Below are 26,821 nucleotides of genomic sequence, written 5' to 3' on the forward strand. Positions count from 1 at the left end.
CTTAAAGTGCTAAAACAGAAGGCACTTCACAAAATTGGTTCACTGAAACAATTTAACTTAACTCATTTAATGTCCTTCACTTCAAAATTTGGCAGTGAACGCTTTTTAAAAATTGTAGTGAAAGGTTAAAAACATACAGAAAGCTTCTTGACAGTAAAGCTGCAGAAAGAAAATTCTGCTAAGTGACAAGCCTTGGGGTTTTTTTTTAAGTAACCAGAAGGCTGCAAGAAAAAGGAGGGGGGGGGGGGGAGAACTTGGGATTTCAAAGCTGAGTTACATTAATGTAACTTGTGAAAAAATACCAGAGAACATTTTGATAAAAGCCCTTTCTTCTGGTTTTGAATTTAAGGTGTTTTGTGAAGTAGGTAAGGAAGCAAAAGGAAATGCACTCCCAGAGTCAGTGAACTAAGAGGTTATACATTCATTATTTAAAATACTTAGGTTATGAAGAAGTCTAGAATGTTATAAAGTTAGAGGTAGATATGACAGTCTGGTTCCCACCGAATCTAATAATTTAGTATCTGCACATCAAAAAGATCACAGACTCCTTCATTATCATCCAGGTTAAAGTTGTAGTCATCTCCGGGAGTAGGAGAGAGTCGTAAGAGAGGAAAAACTGTAAAACAAGAACAGTTTAGTTAGTCATAGAATCACAGAAATCTATTATAATTAAAATTCTGCCTTGCAACATCCAGTAAATTTCAAAAACTTTGGTGTCCAGTGTCAGTAGTCCAAAATGTTACAACTTGCTTTGCTTTGGCAGTATTCGTGTGCATTGGGGATCCTGGTGCAACTCCACCAAAATAAGGTTAAAAATAATTTAAATGTGTAGACACCATTTATTTACTATGCTTTAAACGAATTTTCTTTAGAGGAGAAAAAATTTCCTTTGCAATCTTACCTGCAGCAAAGCCAGTGAAGTGTAACAGAGATTAGTCTCTTCTGCTGCAGCAAAGCAACACTTAAGCAGCCTTTGTGGTTGGTACCTAGCAGTGGATCTATTGTATTATATAGCCTTCATTATTGTAGTACCTGTGTGCCTCACAGTCTTAAAATGTATTTTTCCTGTGAGGTAGTGTCATGCTATTATCCCCCTTTACAGACTGGAAACTAAGGCATGAAGAGACTGAGGCCATGTCTACACTATGCATGAAAGTCGATCTAAGCTACACAATTTGAGTTACGTTAATAGCGTAACTCAAGTTGACGTAGCTTAGATCTACTTACCGCAGGGTCCACACTACGTAGTGTCGACTGGAGACGTTCTCCCATCGACTCCCCTTACTCTTCTCAATCCGGTGGAGTACAGGAGTCAACGGGAGAGCGATCAGCAGTCAATTATCGACTGCCCATCCATCAATCGCCGCAGCATCAATCCTCCAGTAAGTGTAGACAAGCCCTAGATGACTTGCCCAAACTCTCACAGGAAGCCTGCAGCAGAGCAGGAAATTAAACCCAGGTCTCTCCATGTAGTACCCTGACCACTGAGTCATTCTCTCTCATCAACTGGATACTCAATTAGGCCCTGAGCCTGCAAAAAATTGAACACTGGCATCATTTAATGCAAATGAGTAGTATCAATGAATCTAAAGGTATTATGCATGTATAACATTACTCACACATGTAAGTGTTCGCAGGATTTGGGCCTTAATATCGTGACAGTCAATATGGAAGGGAAAACAGGTAAGTGATGGAAACTAGAATAAAGGTGGAAAGGGAGAGTTGCAACAGGAAAGGTGGGAGTGAAATAGGTCATGTTTAAAATGGTGCTGGCAGCTCATAGGCACCGACTCCATGGGTGCTCCGGGGCTGGAGCACCCGTGGAAAAAAAATTAGTGGGTGCTTAGCACCCACTGACAGCCCTGCCGATCAGCTCACCCCCACCAGCACCTTCTGCCCACCTTCGGCTCTGCCGATCAACTCCTGCCCGCTGAGGATCAGCTGTTCAGCAGCATGTAGGAGGCAGAATGAGGGCAGGGCACGTTCAGGGAAGGAGATGGGAAGAGGTGGGGACTTGGGGGAAGGGGTGGAGTGGGGGTGGGGCCTGGGGCAGAGCAGGGGTTGAGCACCTCAGGGGAAATGAGGAAGCTGGGGCCTGTGTGGCAGCTATTTTAATATCAGATATTAGTAATGAATTTTGGAATCAGATTTGAACAAAAACCTAGGGAAGTGATGAATTCAGATATGAATGACATTTGCCTGCAATAACAGAGGACTAGACTCAATGAGTCAGGAGATCCCTTCCAGTCCTACGTTCCTATGAATGGATCACATTCTTAAAATATAACTCTGCTTATTTAAAAAAAATAGGAATGCTAAATGCTTACCATCTGAAGACATCAATTCGTCAATGATATCACTACTAATAGTTCCTGTTAAACACAAAAGCACTTATTTGTGAAAGTCAGCCCAGGTTCTGTGCATTAAACAGCTATTGAAATGGAGAATGTTAGCTGTTAGGCTACTACATTTATAACGTAATGCTTTCAAGAGCAATAGAGATAGTCAACCAGACCAGTATCCTACTGGGCTTAAAATAATAAAACCCCTTAACTTTTCCTTTTGGACAGTTTCTGGTGCTATTCTTAGGTTACACAAACACTTATAACTACAAAGGGAATGTAAGCAATGTACCAGAATGGAGCATCTTTATGAGGGATGCACTTCACCCAAAACCAGATAGCAACCACAGCCAAAATGGTGAAAAGAAAAGAGCTCCAGGAAGGAGAAGGGAAAGGCTGCAGACAAGACAAACTGCTGGCCTCTTCTCCCCTGGGAAATCTGCTGCTAGCTTTGTCAGGAAGGGTTAAACTAACGAGAGTCTGCCTACCTGTGGGCTCATCCATCTTTGCTATATCAAATGAGTTTGGCTTGAGAATACAATTAACATCCAAGGGAAGCAAGGCCTGATAGTCATTTGAGCTAGCAGTAGTTTGTGTTGCATCTGTTGCAAGGCTCGTGTACAGCAAGGAGTCCGGAAGGCTAGAGTAAGGAGTTGCTGGAGTTGTATTGTTCTCTTGCACACTGTTGTCTACAATGGCAGAAAAATACATATTACAAAGTCTATTATGGTAAACTATATGCAGACACACCTGTATCTGGCTAAGTCTTACTGGTAGAACATGGCCAGTATTTGAGATGTCATCTCCTTTCAAAAACCAGGCACAGGTCTCAAGGCCCTTCAGAGATTTGGTTCACAATTTCTGTAGTATGTTGCTAAACGGCATTTGATTATCTATTAGTGATAAAAACAAGTTCAGGTAATCTCCCTCACTAAGCCTGCTTTTCACATAAAACTGCCTTTTGCAACAACAGCAGGGACTGTCCTAGTACAAGCTTGTCAAAGGTAAATATTCAAGCTTTACATTCCAGTAGAGGTTTGTAGTCTTTCATACACCACATACAATCACCTTGAGGAACAGCCCAGAACCCTGTTGTGGGCTGGTTTCTGGATCACTTCTGAGGTGTTTCTGGTATAGGATGATAAATTGCAAGTGGAACAATCCATTTCAACAGAAGTCTGAACATAGAACAGGAAGAGGATGGTGACCTCCCCCAGCAACCTCCAGCCAGCTGACAGTAACTCCATTGGTGTCAGGTCTCAGGCCGGCAGCTGCTACATTATGCTAACAGTTGATTCCCTTTCTCTACCCCATCTCTAAAATCTCTTTTGGGGGTGGGGGGAAACAAACCATGGACCCACCTGATGGTGTATCTGTAACTGGGGTATGTGGTAAATGCTGCTCCTGGTTAATGTCATGCTGCTCTGATGGATTCTCAGTAGATGCAGTAGGTTTTGGGGGAGTCACTGGAATTGCAGGCTGAGATGGGGGCTGTGCAAGGTCATCAGGAGGAGGAACTGGAAACACCACAGGCGTGGGGGAACTTGAGTCTTTATTAATAAGCAGCACGTGGATAGGTCCTGAACTACTCTTTAGACTGATCTGGTATTTCTTTTGTCCATTTTGTCCCTTTAAAGGTGGCACATTGAAATAAAACAGTTACAATTCCTTGTCACTGACAATTAAGCCAAATAACTGCATGCAGTGATTGCCATAGAAAGTAATGGAAATGCATAGTTGCCTAGGTAGAAAACTTTTATTTAAGAATAAAATTCTCAAGATGCCATTGCAAGGTGACATACAATTTTCTAGTCATAAGACCACATTAAGACAGTTTTATACAAAGTTAACTAACATCACATCAGACAGAAAAAGAGACTTAAAACCAATACAACACACCCCATAACCAATAAGATTCCAACCCTTCTACATTCTCACATAATTAACAACTGACACATGGCACTCAAGTACAGAATTCTGTGCAATGCTCATGTAATTGAATTCAAGCTTAGCTGCGAGTCACAGCAGGGTTCCCACTAAAACCTGACCCCGGGACATATAGTAGCCTCTTTAAAATAATTTTCTCATCTGCAAAATTGACTTAATTGGAACTAACTGTCCCACCATAGCCAAATCCTTTCCTCCCTGATTCAGTGAACACAGGACAATTTCCCTGCAGAATAGTCAACATGAAGCCTTCATGTTAAAGAGCTAGTTCTTGTGATTCAATCTGGCGTGTGCAGTGGTGCTACCATTGGCCAGTTCATGAGATTAAGTCATTATCTTTCTATTTTGGGAACAGGTGAGATATTTCAGTCATGAAGACAACCAATACAAGTTATCTGTGTCCAGCAGTACAAAGGACAGTCTCATTAGATTAGCATTGCAGTTCACCTTGTGGCATTTTTTATAACCTCATTGTTTAATTACTGTGCTTTTACTCATTCTTTGCTCAAGTTAAAATATGAAACACATCAAATTGAATCACTATCCTCCTACAACTGCACAAAAAATGTTTGCCACTCTTTCCCCACCTGTGTAGGCAGCATGAAAAACTGAAAAGCACTGTATCACAGAAATTGAAGATGGCAGAAGGTAAAAACATGAAGCAAAGTAGATTGTCTTGCCCATCCATCTTTCTTGGCCAAAGCAAGATTGTTCTCTCTATTATTCTCTGATGCTCTATCTGGTCTAGTCCTAAATGACAATCTGTTTTTCTACCGCTTCCTCTGTTGTTCTGTGGGGATCTGATCTGGGTTTCCAAATTCCTTGGCCCAGCAGGGGTTGGGAGGAAAGGAGCTTGCCACTGAAAGACCAGCATTGACAGACTGAAGGAAGCACCACTGCTTTTTGCCTGAAGAGAAACGGCAGCTATTGGGCTTTTGCAAGCGGAAGAGAGAAGAAGGAAGGGGAAAACCCAAAGTATCTTGTTTTAACTGAAAGGTATAATCACTTTTAGTCTGTCTAGATGCGCAAAAAATGCTGTTTACCCAATATCAGTCCACATCCAATTAGGTGAATCCTAATTTTTTCTCCCACACAGACGAAGAGACAAACCTTGCTAGCTGCAACACAGGCATCCTTACCCCTCCCTCACCACACATATGTAAGCAAACAGTTTGTACATACCATTTCAGGTATAGGTACTTCTAATTGTGTACCACAAGGTGCTTGAATTGCTAGAAGTGTGTCTCCTAGTGAAGTAGTAATTTAAGAAAATGTTAACCATATGTAATTTTACACATTCTTGGGTTGTGTACACTCAAATGGAATATAGTTCTCTAATGCCACTTCAGCATTAGTTTGATACAAATCCTGCACATTTTGATGTACTTCAGGAACAATGAATGAGAGCAATGTTTGAAAAAAACCTGTCCATCTATGTATTCATAACCAGAATATCCAAGGACTTAGCTTTATATGTCCCCAGAACTCCAGTCTCTGTAGCATGTACAATCTGGGTGTAGTTGCCTTGCACAGCGCACTTGGACACCACCTTTCTTTCTGTAGCTTACTGACTGTTTGAAATACCTGGGGAAAGTCACTTCACTTCTCCGTGCCTCAGTTTCTCACCTATAAAATTAGGATAATGCTTTTTTCTCTCACAGTGTATTGCGAGATAGCACTTCTCTCACTGTAAACCTCATTCTAAGTGTTTCCATATTTTGTAATTAGTGAACTCTTGTAATAACCTTTTTTATGTTTTGGGTTAAACTCTATAGTACATATAAGTACATGGCTACAGAGAACATTATCTTGAAGTTCTTCTTCAGGCAAAACTAGAGAAAAGGCATTTTATGTAACCTAGAATTGTTTTCTAAACTTTGGACCACATTGTCCCCTCTTGTGGAAAAACCAGGAGGGGAACCTGGGAGGGAAATCTCTGCTAGAGGTCTTTGCAGAGAGTCTCCCACATCTTCCTGTGGGGGAGAGGTCCCAGTTTTTCACCACTCCCAAACTGGGTGGAATATGAGGAATCCAGGGAAAGACAGGAGCCATCTGTGCAGATGTTTTGTGTTTATCCCCCAGCTCTTGGCTTCAGCTATCCCCAGTAGCATGGCTCCACTGGAACTGTACTGTCAGGGATTCCCCCTGGCTGCAGCTGTCCCCACAAAATATATGGAAGCCTGGGCCTGAGTTGTCTTTTCTGGGGAACCTCTGGTGGGTCAGACCAACATGTCCTGACCTGCTCCCCTCCCCCCCCCCAGAACTTGGACAGGTCCTGCAGAGCCCGCATTAGGAAAAACAATGCCCTGGGGGCAACCAAGCCCCCCTTCCATACATCCATGACTGCAGATGGAAAAGACATCTAATAGCTCATGTCGCTTCTGTCGAAGTATGTAGTTTCAAAGTATCAAGTAGCTATGTATTGTAAGTTCCATTTCTTATAAACATAATTACACTTGCAAACATTTTCTAAATTCAAAGTAATTATGGAAAAAAACCACTATGTTATAGTGAGGTTTATGTAACAATATAATAAATACAAATAATGATCCTCATGTTGTAAGAACTTTGCTCAATAGTGGGAATATGGAATCCTTGGCTCTAGATCTTCATTAAATAGCCATTTTGTATTGTAGGATGTGTTTTTGGGGAGGGGCTGGGGTGAGGGGGAGAGGTATTTGAAAAAATCCCATTTCTAGAGGTTTCAAACAGCTTTTTTTCAAGTCTGATGGTTAATGCACAAGAACATAAGAATGGTAATACTGAGTCAGACCACTATCCTGTCTTCCACCAGTGGCTGGTGCCAGATGCTTGAGGGAATGACCAGAACAATGCAATTACTGAGTGCTTCATCCTGTCGTCCGGTCCCAGCTTCTGGCAGTCTGAGGCTTAGGGACACTCAGAGCATGGGGTTGAGTCTCTGATCATCTTGGCTAATAACCATTGAGGGACCTATCCTCCATAAATTTACCCAATTGTTTTTTTAACCCATTTATAATTTTTACCTTCACAACATCCCCTGGCAATGAGTTCCAGAGGTTGTTTGTCCGTGGTGTAAAGAAGTACTTCCTTATGTTTCTTTCAAACATGCTGTCTATTAATTTCATTGGGGACTTCTGATTATTGTGTTACTTCTGATTAGTGTATTATGTGAAGGAGTAAATAACACTTTTCTTCACTTTTTCCACACCATTCATGATTTTATAGCCCTCTATCACATCCCCCCTTAGTTGTCACTTTTCTAAACTGAACAGTCCCAGACTTTTTAATCTCTCCTCCTATGGAAGCTATTCCATACCCTTAATCGTTTTTGTTGCCCTTCTCTGTACCTTTTCCAATTCTAATATATCTTTTTTAGAGATAGAGCAACCAGAACTGCACACAATATTCACAGTGTGGGCATACCATGGATTTATATAGCAGCATTATGATATTTTCTATCCCTTTCCTAATATTCAGTCAGCTTTTTTTGACTGCCACTGCACATTGAGTGGAGGATTTCAGAGAACTGCCCACAGTGACTCCAAGATCTTTTTCTTGAGTGGTAACAGCTAATTTATACCCTATCATTTTGTATGTATAGTTGGGATTATGTTTTCCAATGTGCATTACTTTGAATTTCATTTGCCATTTTGTTGCCCAGTCATCTACTTTTAGTGAGATCCCTTTGTAACGTTTTGCAGTCAGCTTTGGACTTAACTATCTTGAATTTTTTTTTTTTTTTTAAATCTGCAAACTTTGCCACCTCACTGTTTACCCCTTTTTCCAGATCATTTCTGAATATGTTGAACAGCGCCGGTTCCAGGACAGATCCTGGAGACCCGGCTGTTTATCTTTCTTCACTGTGAAAACTGACTATTTATTCCTACCCTACCTGTTAACCAGTTACTGATCCACAAAAGGACCTTCCGTCTTATCCCATGACTTCTTGCTTTGCCTTTGGTGAAGGACATTGTCAGAAACTTTCTGAAAGTCCAAGTACGCTATATTCACTGGATCATCCTTGTCCATGTGCTTGTTGACCCCCTCAACAAATTCTAATAGATTGATGAGGCATGATTTCCCTTTACAAAAAAACATGTTGACTCTTGCCCAACATATCATGTTCATCCTATGTGTCTGATAATTCTGTTCTTTACTATAGTTTCAACCAATTTGCCTAGTACTAAAGTTAGGTTTACTGGCCTGTAATTGCCAGGATCACCTCTGGAGCCTTTTTTAAAAATTGGTGTTACATTAGATATCCACCAGTCATCCGGTATAGAAGTTGATTTCAGCGACAGGTTACATACCACAGTTAGTAGTTCTGCAATTTCATTTCTGAGTTCCTTCAGAACTCTTGGGTGAATACCATCTGGTCCTGGTGACTTATTACTGCTTAATGTATCACTTTGTTCCAAAACCTCCTCTATTGACACCTCAATCTGGGACAGTTATTCAGATCTGTCACCTAAAAAGAATGGCTCAAATATCAGAATCTCCCTCACATCCTTTGCAGTGAAGACAAATGCAAAGAATTCATTTAGCTTCTCCACTATGACCTTGTCTTCCCTGGTTAAAACACCTGCTCCAAACATCTTACAAAAATACAGTCTAGCAGCAGCAACTTACCATTGAAGCAATTACAGATGTCTTCATGAGTGACATATGAAAATGTGATTTATGTCAAGGAAATTTTCAAGAAGTAAGAAGCTGAGATTTTTCCCTAAGCAATGTGAAGTTGATATTTAGTGCAGTTTACAAAAGAAGTTTGTGTTCCTACAGTGTGTTGTTTAGGGGAAGGTCTACACTTTACATTTTTACTGTTATAGCTAATGTTGGTCAAGAGTGGGATCTGTGACTGACATAACAGTGGCAAAAGGATGCAGCTATACAAATGCAGAATTTTGTCAATATTAGCTATGTCCACATTATAAATGCTTTGTCAATATAGCATACCAGTATAACTAGACCAGCAAAGCCTTTCAAGCAAAGCCTTGGCTTTAGACTACCATTAGAAAGTTTCCAAAATGTTATTTAAATGTATTTCACACATACTACCACCATCTCCTTTTTACTGATAAGTCTGGTTAATATCATATCACTATGATACAGTATGTCCAAAGCCATCATGGATCAGCATGAATTCCGGATGAATCCAGGATGAATTCTGCCAGTGACGACATACCCATCAAAGAACTAGATGCAGCCTACAGAATAGGTGAGGCAAGCAGCTTTGAAAAGAAACAACATCCTGTGTTTAATTCATAGTCTATGGGAATTGCTCTATGAAAAATCCTTAAGTTCAAGGTTTTACCTGTCAACCATAAAAATACACAGGTCAGCACTGGAGCTTGGAAAAAGAATTGCTTTACTGGAAAAACAAAAAAACAAAACAACGTTGGCTGCGGTAAGTATAGTTAAGAAATAAGTCAACAGCACAGAAAGCTATGAGATGTTTTACTGTTTCTGTGTAAAAACTACAGCAAAATCAAGACATTGTCATTATCAAGAGAGAGAAAACTGGTTCCCAGATCCATGTTATGTACGTTTTTCTTCTAAATAATTTAGAACCAAAATGATTTAGTTTTAATGATTTTGTCTCATGGAATTTGGTGCAGTCAAATGAATTTTGCTAACTCTGCCACCATTAACATATAAATTATTTTGTAATAATTGCAAGCCACTAAAATGTAATTTAAAAAACCACCACCAAATAGGAACCTGTTGATGTTCAGAAGTAGGACAGAGAGCTCTGAATATATCTTAATGCAAGGGCATGGCAGGGCTTCCAAAGGTGTAAAACAAGTTCTATTTTAAAAATTTGTGTGTACACCCATATCCTCATACACTTACAACAACTTTGAAAGCACCTGCTTTCCCTTTCACTTTCAAATTGGTCCTAGTCAAAACGCATCCTGAAAAACAACATTTTTGGTTTAATCCTGTAATCCCACCACATACAATTAATAAGTATTTCAAACTGAGTACTGCACATGGCGGTTTTTTAGGACTGGACTTCCCTGAGAAACCATTTGCAGCTAGAGAGACAGTGCCATATATTTGTATAAACTATTTTGAAGTTTCATGCAATACGTTCTTAGTCAATGTTTCAACTAGGTTATAACTAATCACTGTAGTTTCCATTTCAAATCTACCCTTTTTCAAATGTAAAAGCTGATTTCTGAAAGTCATTTTATCTGTAGTGTTTAGAAGTAGAGGCCAGGCACTTAGGGTTTTGTTTTGCTTACTAGGTATTCAGCTTGCAGTATCACACAAGACAAAACTTAGCCCTGCATTACTTTAGATATTTAATTACATTCCAATTACTCAATTATTTTGTTAACAAGGTTTGGTACACTATTCACTATTAGACCTTCTCTGGTGGCTTGGGGTGCCCAATCCCACTCCATTCCCAGCACTCTCAGCAAACTGACTCCACTCAGAGCTTTGTGAAAGTGGACCAAACTGTGCCTTCACAATCAATAATTCATTTAAAAATGGATTGTTGCACATGCAGAGTAATCTCTTTATTCAATGGGAAATAATTTCACAGCTCATTCGGGCCTCAATTCAGCATAGCACTTAAACACATTTAATTGCTTTGCTGATTAGAGACCTTACCTGTTATGTTATCTGTATTGACTGGATTCACTTTAGAACAGCTGCAGTCTATCAGGTTAATGATCTGTGAATTTAAGCAGGCTCTGACGTGATAAAAATCACTGATTTGACTGGAGTAGTTTGTACTGAACAATCATAATATAGTGTTAAGTGCTTTAGAGCTACTTATAGATAAGAGTGCACTTTTCCCTCTCCAAAATCTCTAATGACCTATTTTGTTCAATATCCTCTAAGGGCTTGTCTATACTGGCACTTTACAGCACTGCAACTTTCTCGCTCAGGGGTGTGAAAAAACACCCCCCTGAGCACAGCAAGTTACAGCGCTGTAAAGCGCCAGTGTAAACAGTGGCCCAGCGCTGGGAGCCAGTGCTGTAAACTAATCCCCTCATGGAGGTGGAGTACCAGCAGCGCTCCCGCGGCAGCGCTTTGGAGTTTCGAGTGCAGCCATGCCCGTGGAAGTAGGTTATTTTAAAGCGCTGAGAGAGCTCTCTCCCAGCACTCTGCCGTGACTACACAAGCCACGTTAAAGCGCTGCCACGGCAGCGCTTTACCATGGGCAGTGTAGACTAGCCCTAAGAATGCTAAACATGTGGTTACAAAGTAATGAGCAAATATAGTTTAAACAATAGACTTATTACCTGTTTACACACCGGATATTTTCAGTTCCAGTTTCAAAAAGCCTCAGGAGTTTGTCAACTCACATATCTTTTCAAAAGCTTTAGATAACCTATCCTATGAACAACCAAAGAAGAATATTCTGGAGTATCCTAAATCTAATTTAAACCACGAAAGCAGTTAATTTCAGTTAATGCTAAAAGTCTGGATTTTCTACATTAAAAAATTACCACTGTGTAAATTTCTGATGGATTATTTCCAGATTACCATTGATACAATCACAGAGGTTAAAACTTGAAAAGACCTATTAAAGCAGTGGTTTTCCACCTTTTTTTCATGTGCAGACCCCTAAAAAAATTTGAATGGAGGTGGGATCCCTTTGGAAATCCTAGACTGCAGACCCCTAAGGGTCCATGGACCACAAGTTGAAAACCACTGTATTAGACCATCCAGTGCCTCTTTCTGCCAATACAAGATTGTTCCCTACAGTATATTTTCCAGCGCTTTGTCTAGCTTGGTTTTAAAATGCCACAAGCAAAGTTTCTTCTACTCCTTTAGATCTCACTGTGTATTCCACAGCCTAATGGGTCTTGCTATCGTCTCATAGCACTTGCTTCACAAGGTGAGTTAATTTCACTACCAGTGCAAAAGAAAATTGAAATCACATTTTAACAGAAAAATGCTTGAGACCAATTCTATTTCTTCTAGAGTTAGTAACCCCCCCTTGGTCACCTAGTTCAAATATCTTCTCACTTCTAGAGCAGGTCATATTATGTGACCAACCTTTTAACATATGACTGGTGCTTCTTTAATTCTATTTCATGAATGGACACAATGTACGTCCCAAAGGATATTGGTTGTTTGTGGAGTCATCCATAACATTTTTGATGCTTTGCTGCAGCCACAATTTTTGCTGATCCAGCTCTTTTTCTTTTAGTTCCAAATCTTCAATTTCTGTTTCAAGATACCTCAGTCTGTCTATGACTTCTTTTGTATTGCAGCCAGCACCTACACCTCTTTAAAAAAAGGTACAATATTTTATGCAGTCACAATATGTGTAATGATAATGTACAAAACTACAGAGAGAGAGAGAGAGAGTTTGAAGCATAGGTCTTGCTTTTTTTTTTTAAACCCACCATATTAATTATATTATGAAATACTAAGAAGTAGTAAAATTCCTGCTTTTATTTTTTAAGTAGAAAAATATTGAAAAATGTCTTAAATTTGGGGCCAACGTTGGGATTCCAGTCACTGTTTTCCATTTTCATGGCGGGTGGCGTTTTCTGTGTCAGGGCTGTGTACCCAGCTCAATTCCCCCTAGTTAGCTCCTCACTGGGGCAATGGGAGAATGGAACATGTTTTCGCATAGACAGAATCTTAGGCTAGCACACTGCCTGCCTGGTCCTTGACACTGCTCTGTTCAACTCTACAACACACATCACAGCCACATCCCCAATCCCTGCCCAAACTCATCTTGAAGTTCAAAGATTTATTTCTTTTAAGTAGCAAGTTATAAAGTTATGTTATATAAATTTTAGTGCCCATGAAAATTGCCAGATTTTCACTTTTCAGGATTGTCACTTTAATCTAAACATGGTACAGTATGAAAAACAACAATGATAAATTGCCCCTCAGATATGCTGAAAACTTCAGACTTCACTGCTCAGAGTACTTCAGTCTCCAGCACCATTCAATTTTTGGCCTCTCTGAAAACAAGGACGACAATTGCAGTGAGGACACCCGGTCATTAGGAACTGGATTGAGACCACTGACATATTCTACATAGGCTACCACTGATTACAAAATGAATTTTAATTATTGTTGAATATAGCCAAGGAAAAAGGAACAACTTTTTCCTCGCTTGAGAATGTGAAAATATGCAGAATTGACACTTCTTACTTCCATTGGATGCTGTTTTTTGACTTTTTCTCAATTAAATCTATGCCTTCCAAAACATTGGTGATGTCATAGATTCTTCTTTTTTGTCTCACAGCAAGAGTATCAGCAGCCTGTTAAAAGAACAGAGATAAGTGTCAGCAATCTGCACACCAAGGCAAAAAACTGGCCCATTAGGCTGCTCACCTGAAGCTCAGCAAGCTTCCTGGGTGCTGATTCCAGGTCCATGGTTTCTCAACCTGCAGGTCACGACCCAAAACTGGGTCGCCAGAACACGTCAAAGAGTTGCAGGGCTGGCTAGGCTTGGCTCCTTGCTCCCTGTGTTGTGACCCAGTGCACAGGGTTGCAGCGCCGCCTAGGGTTGGCCTAGCAACCCCTCCGTCATGATGACGGGGGGCAAGCTGGGCCAAATTTGAGTGAGAGGCGCTACGACCCCATGCGCCAGGTCACAATGTTACTCACACAAATTCCCCCCCTCCCACCCCTCCCCAGCAGGGTGGCCAGGCTAAACCGGAGCAGTACTGTGACGCTGGTGTATGTAACACCCAGAGTGGGGAGCCAAGCCCAGCCGGCTACAAGGTCAGGAGCCGAGAGGGAAACGGTGTCATGTTCTCAGTAAAGTACTGGCCTCCCAAAGTGTATCCTGCCCTGCAACTGAGCAGCACCCCCCTTCCACTCCTGTCCTCCCCACCAAGCTTGCCCCTGCCCAATGTACCCCTCTCACTCAGCCAGATGACTTCCCCTCTGTCATGCTACCTATACCCCAACTAATTTCTTCCTCCATTCCCCCCACTTTATCTCCAGGACCTCAAATTCCCCCCACCCCTCTACTGCCTATGGCAGTGTGGGGGGCTATATTTTTGGGGGCACTATAGGCTCATCGCCCCTCCCCCAGACTGCTTTGCTCCCATATCCTTACCCCCCCAGTCCCCCGCATCCCTCTGCCCGCCCCCAATTCCTTCCCCAGGTTCCCCTCCACCTCTGACATGGGCCATATGGAGGGAGGGTGTGTTTTGGGGGGATTATCTTGGCTCCCCCCCCCCAGTTGCTGGTTGGGGGGGTTTCCAGCTATTCACGTCTGGCTAGAGCACCTGGAATCTTAGCTCTGAGCCCCCCTGTCTCCTGCCCCGCACCCCTGAACCCTGGAGGGGGGGCCTTTGGGTTGCAACATATCATTAAGGTTTACAAATGGTCCTGAACTCCAAAAGATTGAGTTTTGGATTTTAACCCAAATTTTGGACCATTTAAGTACATGAAAAGTACTGAGTACGTTAAACAAATCTACCTAATGGACTGGATTTTCTTATGTTAATAATAAATTAGTCTGAGTGTAAATGCAAGGCTGTCTGTTAAAGTAAGGCAATGTAGTGGAAGATACACACATGTACATGCATGCGTGTATGTACAGTTAATGTACAGCTAATGAAATGAACCAGCATTAAACTGCTTTTACTTTCAACACTCTTACCTTTCTATTTGTTGCTTTTTCTTTCCTTCCATCCCCCAATATTAACTGCTAATATTTACCCCAAAAAACTGACATTGATTTTTTTGTATCAGTTTTCACCCATTTTTTTAAGTTTTGTAACAAACACTAAAATTTCTCAGGAATTTATCAAACAAAATACAAACCACAAACAAAAGGCCTTGCACATTCTGCACCACTCTCCTTCAAGATCAGAATCCAACCAAACTCCATATAAAAATGGCATGCAGAGCTCTACAAACCATGCTCAGAGAATCCGCCCATTACCTCAACATAGGGGCCAGTTCTTCCATAGCCAGCTGGGTATACGCCAGGCAGGAAAGAGTACAAAGGTGCTGTGAATGTCCCAAATATTAAATAACCAATCCCTCTCCTTCCTCCCAACCCCATAAAAAAAGTCTGAATTTTTCTTTTTGGAAGGTGGAGAATGAGAATATGGAAGAAGGAGGGCAGTATCTCTCTGCAACAATAAACAAATAAACCCAAAGAGTAGAGGAGGCTAGAAGGGAGTCTACCTCCTCTGGTGACTCTGAAAAGCTAATCCAGATCTATGCTGGATTAACTCATGTTCGCCTTAGAACCACACATCACAGAATAGTTAAAGCCTCAATAACCGGGGGTAGTCTAGCCAAAAAAATGTCGGTGTGTCTTGTGTGATATAAAACGGAGCAGCTATCTTTTGTTAATATATTTCTGGATCCCACCATTGGACCTTCTCTCCAAATCATTGAGGAAACACTTATAGAGCAACAAAGCAGATTGATTCTTCATGTGTTCCATGAGAAATGTAGAAATCATAAGACATAACAGAGTGTAGCAACTTTATAATTAGGAAAGCCTTTAATACAGACCCTTGTATTAAGAACATAATACACAATTAGAATTGGGAGTAGGACTGATTTTGCTTTTATATAGCATGTTCCATACTAAAGCTATTGAAACACATAAAAAGAAATGAGATAGAAACCCAGCATAGCATAGCAATTTAATGGACAAATGTGGAAGTCATTACACACTTAGCAATAGCTCACAGCTTTGGACAATTGAAATGTCTCCAGAATTATCCCCTACCTTTTGAAAAAGGCTTAGTAAGCATAACTTCTACCTAGAAATCCAGCAAAGATAGGTAGAAAGAATCTTATTTTAAAAGCCATTTATCATAATTAAACCCAACAACATCCAGCACTTGATTAACGCTCCACTATTTCAGCTCCAGAAGACATAACTGCCAACTAAGATTCAAACCAACACACGACTCTTCTCCTATGAGACTGAGGAATTAAGAATACATACGAAGTACAGATGGATTAATATGTGAATCAAGGTAATAACCTATTACCCAGCAGATAAACAAGGCCTGAGACAGATTAGTTTATCCCTAAAAAGGAATGAAGTAGTGGACAAAAGCAAAGGGCACCCATTCTACTATTGTTTTACTTCAAGTGATACTGCAAGTATTACATGTCCCGCTTTTTAAGTCACCTCTAAAAATAGGGAAGGATACTAAACTGGAACAGGTGTGTGAAAAGTTTTATTTTTAAATAAAGTACTCAGTCTTCAAACTATTTAGTAATGGTGCAGAAGACATGAAACTATTTAAATAAATAAAATACATGCGAGATTAAAAACAAGGATTTTGGAAAGCAGGAGAGATAGATAATGATGCAAATGAGTCATTTTATTGAAGAAGAATGTGACAGTAACTCTTTGCTTTTCTAATCATGAAACTCACTTGTACATTATGGTCAAAATCTACTAATGAATACACTCCGTACATCAGTCTGTGTAATCATACATTAAAAATGCCAAAAACCAGAATAAAAAATAAACCTATTATACAGCAAAGGCCATACACTTCCATCTTTTCTAAAACATAACCAACTCACTGACCTGCCAAAGCAATTATGTCCTCCCAGCAGAAAACAAGTTGTAAGGAATTTCAATAGACCAAACTGTCCTGATTGGCGTTTTAATTAATAAGATACAGTATAAAAGGAAAATGGGGAAGACAATTTTCACAGTCTTGCATTATAAGTAAAGGAATGCTACTTCCACTTCACATGCAATACCTATCAAACGAGATTATTAATGGTAAGAAGGAATTACTACAGCCCATATCAAAAAGATATTAAATTAGTAACAGCATGTTGTACTTTCCTGGTTTATTAAACAAATATGCAACCTTAATTTTGTCACCCTGTGCATATGGATTGTCTTACAATCCTTCCTTATATGATCATACACTATTTTTTCACAGGACCCCTGCCTCATTCAGTGCAAAGGATGGTCTGTGTTCACTTAATGAGCAGCTATTCAATATTCTGTTTTCTCCTCGTTGTTCAATGTGTGCCCTATGCCTTATTTACTGCACAATAGTCAAACCCTGCTCTAAAGCCAGAATTAATTTCCTCATAGGTTTTTCTATGGCATTCATCATACTCTGAAACCTATAATATCTGACTGCTTCATAGATTCCAAGGCCAGAAGGGACCATTGTGACCATCTAGTCTGAACTCCTGTGTAACAGAGGCCAGAGAACTTCCCCACAACATTCCTAGAGCAGATCTTTTAGAAAAACATCCACTCTTGATTTAAAAGTTGTCAGCGATGGAGGATCCACCACAACTCTTTGGTAAATTGTCCCAATAGTTAATCACTCTCACTGTTAAAGATTTCAGACTTATTTACAGTCTGAATTTGTTGAGCTTCAGCTTCCAACCATTGGATCCTGTTATACCTTTCTCTGCTAAACTGAAGAGCCCAAAATTAAATATGTTCCCCATGTAAGTACTTAATAGACTGTAATCAAGTCACCTCTTAAGCTTCTTTCTCCGTTAAGCTAAACTGATTGAGCTCCTTGAGTCTATCACTATAAGACATTTTTTAATCCTTGAAGCATCTCACGGCTCTTCTCTGAACCCTCTCCAATGTATCAATATTATTTAATTAATGTTTACAACCCCTTATAAAGTGGGGGTGTTGGTACATGGGGGAAGGGGGTATTATCTCTATTTACAGATGAAGATCTGAGGCACAGAAGGGATGTCTACAGGAGGTGTGATTGCAGCACCTGCAGACATACCAAAGCACAGGCAGTTGCACCCACTGGATCTGCCCAGCCAGGACCCTGGCATACTCTAGTGACCACTGCTGAGTCTCCACTGCTATAGTTACTCAAGCTAGCTTTGATGTAGCTAAATGAAAGTTAGCTCAGGTATGTACACATATCCTGCAATTATACCTCTCAATTGCAGTGTAAACATACCTAATGAGATTAAGGTCAAAAGTAGCCACTAATTTTGGGTGCCAAATTTAATACATCTAGGACTGATTTTTCAGAGTACAGTACTTAGCATTATATAGCACTTTCTAGGTTCAAAGCACAGTTCCCTTTGACTTCAGTTGCAGTTGTGTGTGATCAGCACTTCTGCAAATCAGACCCCAGGGTCTCATGTCAGGCACCCAGAAAATGAGGAACACACAATTAGTAACCACCTGTGAAAAGTATGGTTTAGGTGACTCAGCTAGCATCACATATGAATTCAGAGGCAGGGCTAGAATCCATTCTCCAAGGCAGTGTTCAGCTGCCTTAACCATGAGACCGTCCTATGTCTCCTGAAATCCCCTGCCTCATTCACAACACACCTTCCAACTTCCGCAACAAATAAAGCAGGGGTCCTATGGACAACAGCTTCCTTCACTACACAGTTCTGAATGATCCCCAGAGGAGGTCCAGCCTGTGCACTGATGGAGGCAGGCGTCCCTGTGGACAGAACAGCACATGATCATATAATCAAAGACTTTTCACAATGCATAGCCACAAGAGGGTGAGTTAAGGTTAAACAGGCAAACTCAATAATATTCCTTTAATTTAGTTTTTGTGTAATTTCCTAAGACTTTTAAATAAGCAAACTGGAAAAAAAAAACAGTTCTAACATGTGGCATCTTATTGATACCCACATAGGTCATCAACTGGGTTGGAACCTTTAGACCTTTGCCACTTGAGCTGACAGAGTAACTGACAGAAGTAGCAGGTTGTCATCTTCTATGCTAGAGGGGGAGGAGACACTTTGCCAGTGGGTTTCACTCCTATTTGCTGACAGCAGAGGAATGATGAACTCAGGAAACCTAGGTTTTGTTCCAGGCTCTGGAGGGGAGTGTGAGCACAGACTCTTTTGCCCATTCCTCCCCATGTGTGAGCCCTTCTACTCTGTCCCCTTCAACCTATCCTTGTCCTAGTTCTGTCTCTTCCCTACCCCAGGCTCCTTATCCAGTCCCATTCTTCTAGCCTACCCAAAGTCAATCTCCATTCCTCAGGATTCTCATTCCAGTTCCAATCTCCTTGTCCAGTCAGTCCTACTCTTACCCCTCTGTACTCCCCGTCCCAGTCTCCTTCTCCATCCAATACCACTTCTACTCCGCACATCTCCTTAGCCGACGTTTCTCTCCCCTCTCCTGGTTTCCAGTCACCAAGACCCCGCACCCACCCACGTTCTCTGTCCCCACTGGCTCCCAGTCCTAGTGTCATCCTCCTGGCTTCTTGCCCCAGTTTCTTTACCCAACCAGTACCAGTTTTACCTTACACCCTGGCTCCTCATCAGATCTGTCTCTCTCCCCCCTCGGCCTTGATTCTTAATCCCTGTCTCTTCCCACACACACCTACTGGCTCCAGACCCAATCTCCTTGCCCAGCCAGTTCCAATGTCCTTCCCACTGTTGCTCACAGGTCCAGTTCCCGCCTCTATCTCCCAGACTCCTTGTCCCAGTATATCCCTTCAAGCCCAGCTCTTCTCTTTATGTTTGCATCAGATAGATTCCTCCTGCTCACTGTCTGGGCAGGAGACCAATTTCCTGCTTTTAGTTCCAGTGCCCAGACCTGGCCCACAGCAGCCCAGATCTGTAACTGCAGGGAAAGTCCTATTCAGGCCCTGGCTGGAGGATGCCCTGTGTGGACACAATCTTCAGGGAATTTAGCTGCTAAAATGTAAGATGTCTACTGGCCATGCATGAGCTGCAATTTTTCAAAGGCTTATAGCGTGGCCAAATTTGGGTGGATTTTCAGGGGGACATCAAAAGACATTCTTGATGTAAAGGCTACCCCATGCCAAATTTCAAGTCCCTATTCCAAAGCAGTGGGGGGTACTAGGGCACCACAGTTCTATAACATGGACAAAATATATTTTTTTCTAGTTTTGTTCTTGGAAATAGAGGAACAGTTTTGGCTGAGATTTTCAAAAAGAAATTCATCCTGAGCCAGACACCCAGCATGGAACATCTCAGCCCAAATGGTTACAATTGTAAACAGGGCCTTTCAGTGGGAAGTGCTGGTCAACTTTAATAGTAGGCAGTGCTATGAAAATCACACAGGGCATATTTTTTAATATAACAGCTGTGCTGGAACAGTCTATTCCAGATTTATACTTAATCATTTATATATTTATGCATCACAAAATTTCATTTTTATGTAACAAAGAATTCTGCTTCATAGCTGAAATTAAAACCCATCCCCGTACTTGCAGAAGAAGAGTTAATGGTTGTCTTTATTACCACCGCTGGTAAAAAAAAAAAAAAAAACTATCCATTTTATACCGTTAGTCTGAGCTAGCAGACTGGTCTCAAATGCATTGCCCCATCCCCCATCCAAAAATACACCCTTCTAAAATAAAAGGGGTTTGAAAATTATATATGGCAGACGATATAGAAAGGGCCCAGCTACAAGAGGAAAGTAACCCATTTCTGACAAAAGTTTTCAGCAATGGGTTGATGCTGTCCCCAACATATTCCAACCCACAAATGTGTGGAAACCCTTTAGTTGCTACTACAGACAGGACAAAACTGGTTTCAACACAATTACAGAAGTCATGAAAAATGCCATGTTCCGCTAAGTTTTAATGACTGGGAGGTAAAACTTTCAAAAGCATCTTAAGAGTCTAAGTCCTATTAACTTTCAATAAGACTTAGGCTGTTAAACACCTAGGTCACTTTCAAAATTGGTGGTTTTGAAAATTTTACCTAAGACGTCTCAACAATTCTCTCACTGTTGGTAGATAGAACTCTTTTAAAGGGACTTGTTTCCAATAAGATGTGCCAAGGTGGCTCACAACAGGCCCGGTCTACAAGAGAAAAGGACATTTCACTTCAGTTGAGATCACCTCTCCTTTCTCTCCCTCCAAATTTTTCATATTTGGAATTGCTCAATAAAATATTTTTAGTGGAAAATAGCTGCACAGTAGTCACCATTTCTAGTAACTCCTCCCATTTGAAATAAGTATGTAACCCAGGCAAATATTACTTGAGACTTTCCCTTAAGGCGGCTCATGACTGGCAGACAAATACACAGCAGGATGCGTAGATTCTGTGAATATTTAGACTGTGACCCATTTTATGCTTCCAAGGAAGTTTTAAAAAGTAGTTCATTGGTTATTTGGTTGAAATTAGAATCCAGGCACATTTATCAAAGCAGGGGCAGCATCAGCATGCCACTAGTTACGCGAAATAAGGAGTATGCTGCTTCCCTGTCCCTTAAAAAAATATAAACCTTGTCTCAGACAACTCAGCTCTGCTCTTCTTGCTCGCTGTAGCACACAATGTGTACACTTGCATTTCTGCAAGCACTGCTTTTTACCTAACTGACATGCGGCACCATTTCTGATGTGATTAATTTAGTCTCTCTTTTCTTGTTTCTACTTTTCCAGTGGGATTTTTTTTTTGTTTTGGAGCCTCCTTTCCCTCCTCATCTTTCTGATCTCTTCCCTTCTCACTTCTTCACTGATAATTTTATTTCATCTCCTTGACCAGGCTTGTCTACCCACACAGTTATTCCAGAATAACTTCATGGATGGGGATGGACATTATTCTGGAATAAGAATGTCCACACATGCAACGACTGAAAAATAACTGTTGCATTTTAAATTCACACCCTCCTTTAATCCAAATTAATTTTGAAGTGTAGACAAGCTCCCAGTTCTCCTCCCACAGTCCATCTACCTCTAAATGTTAACAAGGTATGTGTCTAATGCTAGAACCATTGCCAATGACAGGCATCCAGAGCCATCTAAAGAGAGAACTGCTGCTAGTGACCACTTATGGGACAGTGCACCAGAACCTAATGGGGGTGGAAGAAGGAAAAAGAATGACAAGACAACAACTGTGCAGTATCACATGCCCAAATCATAATCCCACAGCCTGTTTTAACAGTGATTTTCAAGCTTTAGTCCGTGGAGCACAAGGGCACTTGCTAGTGGACTACGGGTAGATGGCCAGCTCCTCTTCCTCTTCATATTCTACTGCTAAATCAGGAAGCTAAAAACACATTTATTTAATGCCTTCTAAGTATTATTTTCCATGTAAACAACTGCTGTAGGTGTCACAGAAGTGTTACAGAAATGGTAAGTGATTTTGAATGGGAGGATAGGCGGTTCACAAGGCAATGTCTCTCTAAGATGTGGAACCCCTGGCCTTATAAAGATGCCTGCTACTGGAACTAAAATTGATGAGTCACCTGCCTACAGAAATTCTGTAACTCCCTGAAAATGTAGCTAAGGTATGCAACTTGGTTTCTACCTTTCTTAATTGAGACATGTGTAACTGCTTTACAGTAGATATTGGGCTAAACAGTTGTTCAGTTTGATTGGTCATGAAAGTACTAAACATTTATTCCGTACAGACTGTGCTTTAATAAAGTTTACCACCATCTTCTACTCATACTTAACAGCTCAGCAAACAAAATATGTAAGAAAACAGTTTCTGATTTAAACCTAGAGAACCTGCCAGGATGGAGTGAAGGAAGTAGAAAGATTTAAACCTGAGCCTTAATTTTCATTCTTCACTCAAATTTTCTTTGCTTTTCTGGATAAAAACAGACAAAGTTTTAAATATCAATCATCACTACTACTATACTACCATGCCACTGAGAGATCCTACATACCCATGAAAAAGTGGACAACATACAGACAACTCAGGACTTGTCTACACATGGAGTTATTCAGGATATCTACTGTGGAAGAACTCTATGTGTGGACACACTTATTCAGGAATAAGAGTGTCCACACATGGAGTTATGCCAAAATAGTTATTCTGCTTTAAATTCCTAATCTACTTTATTCTACAATAACTTTAATATGTAGACAAACTCTTAGATACTATGGTGATGAGAATCATAAATACTAAATAAATTAACCCTAATAGTTTTGGGGAGCCATTATGGGCCATAATGGAAATATATTGCAGTGTTCAAAACAAATCTCCATTTGCTCCATCATCTCTGGAACCATCATTACTGACTGTAATTTCTACTTCTCAAACTGTCTCAGAGGATACCAAAGTTCATGACAGATAATAAAGTAAACTTCACAGCAGCCCTTGAGGCAGGGATGTTCTATGCTCATTTTACAGATGAAAAAGTTAAAGCACAAAAAGGCTTACTGACTTGTCCAGGATCACATAGGAAGTCTGTGGTACAATCTGGGACAGTCCTAATATATTCTGGCTTCCCTCCAAGCTTCCTTTGAAAAGTTTCATTTTCATGTCAGACCCACAACTTTAGTCATTAGCATTTCTAATCTATACCAATGCTGATGCACAATACTAAACACTAAGAAAAAGTATATTTTCTCCTCCAATAAGAACAGTTGGTGTTTATTATTAATTGTATGGGAGCACAAAATTTTCAAGCTAACCTCTATTGTATTTTGCACTAAAAACAGTATACGAGATCTCAGTCAATTGGCCAAAATTCATTTTCACTGTACATGTAATTTCCTAATTAGAGAAAAAGTGGCTAAGGTAATATATTTTCATTGGACCAATTTCTGTTGGTGAAAGATCCTGAAGAAGAACTCTGCATAGCTCGAAAGCTTATCTCTTTCACCAACAGAAGTTGGTCCAATAAAAAAATATTATCTCACTGACCTTGTCTCTCTAATATCCTGGAGCCAACACGGCTACAACAACATTGCAAATAAATTATGTAATTAGGACAGTTTGGGCAAAATTATTCATCCTTTTTCAAGAGATTAATCTGTAGGTAATATGAATTTTCTATCATCAACAGTTCTTGGGTGCCCACCTGGCTGTAGGGATAAATCCTGCTTCCACTAAAATTCTGTTACTGACTTCAGTGGAATCAAGATTTGATGTCTGAACACCCTGCTTCTTCCTTCTGTGAACATTTTCTTCAGCAAGTAGTCTCCAGGCTACTTCAAACACTAAACAGTTTAAAAGACCTCACCAAATACAACCTCTTGGCCACCAAAGCATCACGCAACAGACAACTTCTTTGTGGTACAGTTAAATCAAGGATATCTGACAAACTCCAAATATGAGATCTCTGTCGCTAGTTGGATACATCTGATTGGGTATCAAGACAACTACTTTATGTCACACCATTTCAAAATCACTTCAATTTGGGATGCTCATAATTTATAGCCTGAACAAGTGCTGAAATGAGTTAAAAGGATACTATCAACTTTGAAACTGAATATTTTTACATTTCTGATTGAGCTCCATTGAAATAGTATGTCCTGAAAAGTTTTGTTTTGTTTAAAAGTCCTTTTGTTTATTAAAATTACCTGTTTTTCTGCTCCCCTATTGACATTTAAGGATCTTTTCAACAAGGAAAAAACTGTTTATATAGGGAGATAGTGAAAGTGACAATACACATTGCTGTCAAATGCACAATGTGAGCAAACCAAAAGGAAAAAATGTTCACTAAACTGTTTCAGTTAAGGTAATCTTGGATATTACTTTAAAAACTTAATACATTTTTAAATGAATTAGCTGGAAGCCATCTGATTTTCTTCTGTGCAAATGCAAAAAACAAAAGCTAGTCATTTTCTATCAGCAAAATCAGAGTTTGCAAGTACAACATAATATTAAAATGTATCACACTACATTCCCCAATTTCCAATGGAGGATGTAAAGTACAGAATAGGCTCTTCCTTTTACACAAAACTTTCCAGTGTCTCTGTCTGTCATAGGTAGAAAACAGGCAAGGAAACTTTAGTCCTTCTTCAGTTCCTGAAGAAAGGATGCCAATAACTGCTTTTCTGAGGTTTCTGTGAACATATGTTTAAGTCACACAAGTTCTGAATGCTATATCTGTACTTGCTGATTAAATTTCAGCCATCCCACAAGTGCTTCCATTAAAATAACTCCAAAACAAATGAGATACACAAACTGCCTTTTTTCTAAAAATGGAAGTTAGAAGCACTAGTAATGCATAAACATAAACCCAGAGTGGCCAGTGCTCTACAACATGACCCAAACTATGGAGACTAGAGATCCAGTTCATCATGATCTGGCAGGAGACCTCACCATGCCCTCTTGAGCTAAGTTGGGACTACACCTTATGCAGAGATCTGTCTCTCTGAGTGCTCACCCAAGGGTAAGGTGCCTACAATCTGTTCCATTCCATACCTATTAAGAGAGCCTTTTGGTCTCTTGGGAAGTTGAAACCTCTTGGCTGGTCAAAAAATGACCATCCAATCCCTGAAATAAACAGTGCAACAGAGAAAGCCTTACAAGTACAGACCAGCACAAGCCTTATACCAGTGGTCCCCAAACTGTGGGGCACGGCCGCACCCCTAGCAGGGCACTGAGGAATGTTCGGGGGGGGCCCCCACTGGAATCAGGGATGGAACACCACGCTTCCAACCCCGTCTGCCCCCAGACTAGGGTGACCAGATGTCCCGATTTTATAGGGACAGTCCTGGTTTTGGGGTCTTTTTCTTACATAGCCTCCTATTACCCCACCCACCCACCCACTGTCCCGATTTTTCACACTTGCTGTCTGGTCACCCTACCCCAGACCACCTCTGCTCCTAGCCTCGCTCCTCTCCAACCCCCTTCAGCCCCCAGTCCTCTCTGCCTCCAGACACAGATACACTATTATAGGCGCTTTTACTCTCTGCTTGGTTCTCAGGCAGAAAAGGTTCTCTTTTGCAACCTGTGCTGGCCTTGGTCACAAGTAATTCATGACACTGGTTGGGGCTCCACAGACTTTGGCAACTTACAAGCCAGCCCCATTACACTGCAGGGGAACTGGAAAGGAAGAAAACTCATGCTCTGACAGGACTCCACTCTCCCTTGGGAGAGGATCCTACTCATGTTCCAGGCCATGCCAACTGCAACCCTTTCCCTCCAAGACTCCTTTCTCAGTCATAATACACCTTTTAGTTTCTCTCTGGAAAGTGAATGGGGGCGGGGGGGGGGGGGAAGTTATTGTTTGTATAGGACTATGGGAAATAGAGCATGAGAAAGAGAAAGAAGCCTGTCTATTCTCTCTCTCACACACACACACATACGCCACTTTCAGCTCCAGAGCCCCCCCCCATGTCTTTTCCCATGTTAAGCCCCCTATACAGAGACCAGCTCCAGACTCCCCACCCCAAAACATATTACGCCCTCCAATGATGTTCAGCTCCACATCCACCCCAACCCTGGGCTATCTCCACTGCAAAGACCACCCAGATCCACCACACACAGGGAGACCCCCTCTCACAAACCGGGTCCTCCCCCAGAGACACTCCAATTTACAGGTGGGCCCACCCACGCAGGCACAAGCAACCATTCCTTCACATTCACAGTCACACACAACCCGCATACTACACAGGTCCGACCACCCCCTCCCAGATCCCAGCCTAGCCCAGGAACCCCCTACTGATCCGAACCCCCATGCAACCCCCATCCCCGCAGGGGCTTTCCTCCAGACCCGACCACCCCCCGCCCAGGCAGACCCGGCCCTGCCCCGCCCCGCCCCGCGCACGCACCGCTTTCAGGTCCAGCACGCCGTCCTTGGCCTCCTGCAGCAGCGACACGAACTTGGTGGTGAGGAGCCCCAGGCTCTTCTCGTGCCGGCTGCTGCTGCTGCCGCCGCCTGCCGCCGGGCAACCCGCGCTGCTGCTGCTGCTCACCGCCTCGGCCAGAGCGGCCAT

The 26,821-nt window shown here is 41.2% G+C and overlaps 1 protein-coding gene across 1 annotated transcript; it reads right to left on the reverse strand.

The window, feature by feature from the left end:
- E2F5 (E2F transcription factor 5) lies at nucleotides 1-26,821 on the reverse strand. The gene is made up of 9 exons (XM_065398135.1): nucleotides 26,657-26,821; nucleotides 13,407-13,516; nucleotides 12,362-12,523; nucleotides 8,901-8,944; nucleotides 5,472-5,536; nucleotides 3,704-3,971; nucleotides 2,831-3,031; nucleotides 2,328-2,372; nucleotides 1-616 (listed from the first exon to the last, which is right to left on the reverse strand). Exons 1-9 carry the CDS (start codon nucleotides 26,819-26,821, stop codon nucleotides 507-509), a joined length of 1,170 nt encoding a protein of 389 aa, XP_065254207.1. The 3' UTR covers nucleotides 1-506.

Source organism: Emys orbicularis, chromosome 2, assembly GCF_028017835.1.
Source record: "Emys orbicularis isolate rEmyOrb1 chromosome 2, rEmyOrb1.hap1, whole genome shotgun sequence".
Lineage (NCBI taxonomy): Eukaryota > Metazoa > Chordata > Testudines > Emydidae > Emys > Emys orbicularis.

Excerpts from the sequence above, each read along its gene's own strand:
- E2F5 (XM_065398135.1), bottom strand. The coding sequence starts at position 26,821 with ATGGCCGCTCTGGCCGAGGCGGTGAGCAGCAGCAGCAGCGCGGGTTGC. Across the intron at positions 5,537-8,900 it reads CATCTGTAATTGCTTCAATG|GAGACACACTTCTAGCAATT; the intron begins GTAAGTTGCTGC and ends CTACTTCACTAG. Across the intron at positions 3,032-3,703 it reads AGTTACAGATACACCATCAG|ACAACAGTGTGCAAGAGAAC; the intron begins GTGGGTCCATGG and ends CTGCCATTGTAG.